This window comes from Priapulus caudatus, unplaced genomic scaffold, assembly GCF_000485595.1.
Source record: "Priapulus caudatus unplaced genomic scaffold, Priapulus_caudatus-5.0.1 Scaffold1176, whole genome shotgun sequence".
In the NCBI taxonomy this organism is placed as follows: Eukaryota; Metazoa; Priapulida; class Priapulimorpha; order Priapulimorphida; family Priapulidae; genus Priapulus; species Priapulus caudatus.
This window is the reverse complement of record NW_014578237.1, coordinates 50,697-52,740: the sequence shown is the minus strand read 5'-3', so window position 1 is coordinate 52,740 and position 2,044 is coordinate 50,697. Positions and strand designations below refer to the sequence as shown.

General features: G+C 45.2%; 1 protein-coding gene across 1 annotated transcript in view; it reads right to left on the bottom strand.

Moving 5' to 3' along the window:
- The window catches only part of LOC106815692 (probable E3 ubiquitin-protein ligase HECTD4), a 53,152-nt gene that overhangs the window by 7,708 nt on the left and 43,400 nt on the right, over positions 1–2,044 (bottom strand). Inside the window, 5 exon segments of the mRNA XM_014820195.1 lie at positions 2–29; positions 267–411; positions 704–873; positions 1,169–1,271; positions 1,553–1,705. Of these exon segments, the coding sequence (XP_014675681.1) occupies positions 2–29; positions 267–411; positions 704–873; positions 1,169–1,271; positions 1,553–1,705 (599 nt within the window).

The window sequence follows — 2,044 nt, the reverse complement described above, 5'->3', positions numbered from 1 at the left end:
GACCGCTCGCCACGTCGATGCACGAAAACCTGCGAGAAGAGATGACCGCATGCACGGTGTTATATTTTTATATTTTTTTATTTTTAAGGATGAAGCATTTTTATGCCATGGATTAACAATTCCAATACAAAAAACAGCTCAACGCAATTTCAAATCTATGAACTATGCTAGCAATATCTCGCCGCAAGTGTAGACTATAGGGCACACACCACACACACGCACCACGACACACACACACACACACACACACACACATATATATATACCTGTCAAAGTGAATGTCATAGCCACATGACAGCAATGCCCTCCAGATGACCTTGCAGTCTAGTTTGGCCTTGTCGCAGACGAACTGTGCCAGGCCATCCAGCGTTAATAGCCTGCGTTCGCCCTCTTTCCCCGTATCTCTCCTTGCTGCAAGGCATAGGAAGATATGCGTGACATAAAGCTAGCACAAGGCTTTATATGGCGATTATAGGGCTATATCAGGTTAATATAAAGCTACGTAAGGCTCATATAAACGCTATGCAAGACTAAATGTAAGACAAAAACGGATGCATTACCACTCTTACTGTGAAATCTACCACACATCATCCAGTCATTCATAGTGCACTAATACACACAATCACTAATATATTTGACAAGAAACAAGCATCAAAACAAATTCAAATCGCCACACGTTTTTGCCCCTCAGTGGCGCCCTCACCCGCAGCGACTGCCATCAGGTTTTCCTTCTGCTTCTCCAAGGTCACATCCTTGACCTTCATCTTCCTGTCCTTGACCTCGACGACATACTTCTGACCAAAGCCAGATTTCTCCTTCATGGGCTTGCCCGGTCTCTTGACCACTGTCCGGCCGTCTTTGCTGGCCTGAGACCTGAATGTTAAAGTGAAAGTAAACGTGAAAATAAGTTGAATTGAGTTGAAAAATGATTTCACAAGAATAGATATTTACAGGGGGGTAAAGTGGTAACCGGCAAATACCGGATGTATTCATGATTCAGGAATAGAATTGAACCAGGACATGGGGCATGCAAAATTGTGATGTGAATTAACAAGAACTGGAAAACAACACTGCCACTTATGAAATATATAGTACTATAAAGGAACCTGCCACAGTTACACTGCCTCGCTGCACTGAGCATGCGTGGCACTCTGAATGCTGCACTCACTCATGTTTTGTGATGCCGTATGTGCTTAGTAGATAGCTGACCTGCTCCTGCAGTGTTTTCTTTGGCGATCGCACTGCCGCGCAGAACGCGTACATAAGGTTTCCTGCAATGCGTCCAAACATAGTTGGTTGATTCATGGTTCGAACATGATTGATTCATGGTTCGAACATGGATGATTCATGGTTGGTTCATAAACATGCATGAACATGGTTGGTTGTACATGGTTGTGCATAAGATTAGATGGCATTTAGATGCATAGGATAGATGCTCAAAGCCAACACTCAAGCACACACAAATGCACACGTCTAGATACAAGGTTCTGCAGACGGCGGGTCTACGTTTGATGCTATAACTGCCGCTGCGTCTAACATCAGTGCGGCGTACCTGGGCTCTGACTCATGATCTGGTCCTTGGTGAGGCAGATGTAACCAGAGTCCTGCTTGGGGTCACTGAAGGTCAGAGTGTGCTCACAGAGGAAGCAGCTGTGGAAAATCTCCGTGAGGGCTGTCATGGCCGGGTCCGACAAACTGCCTTCCCCTGCAAGCAACAATGCAATAACCACACGTTACAATGACCACACGTCACAATAACCACACGTCACAATGACCACACGTCACAATGACCACACGTTACAATGACCACACGCTACAATGACCACACGTTACAAGAACCACACGTCACAATGACCACACGTCACAATGACCACACGTTACAATGACCACACGCTACAATGACCACACGTTACAAGAACCACACGTTACAATGACCACACGTGACAATGACCACACGTTACAATAACCACACGTTACAATGATCACACGTTACAAGAACCACACGTTACAATGACCACACGTTACAATGACCACACGTTACAAT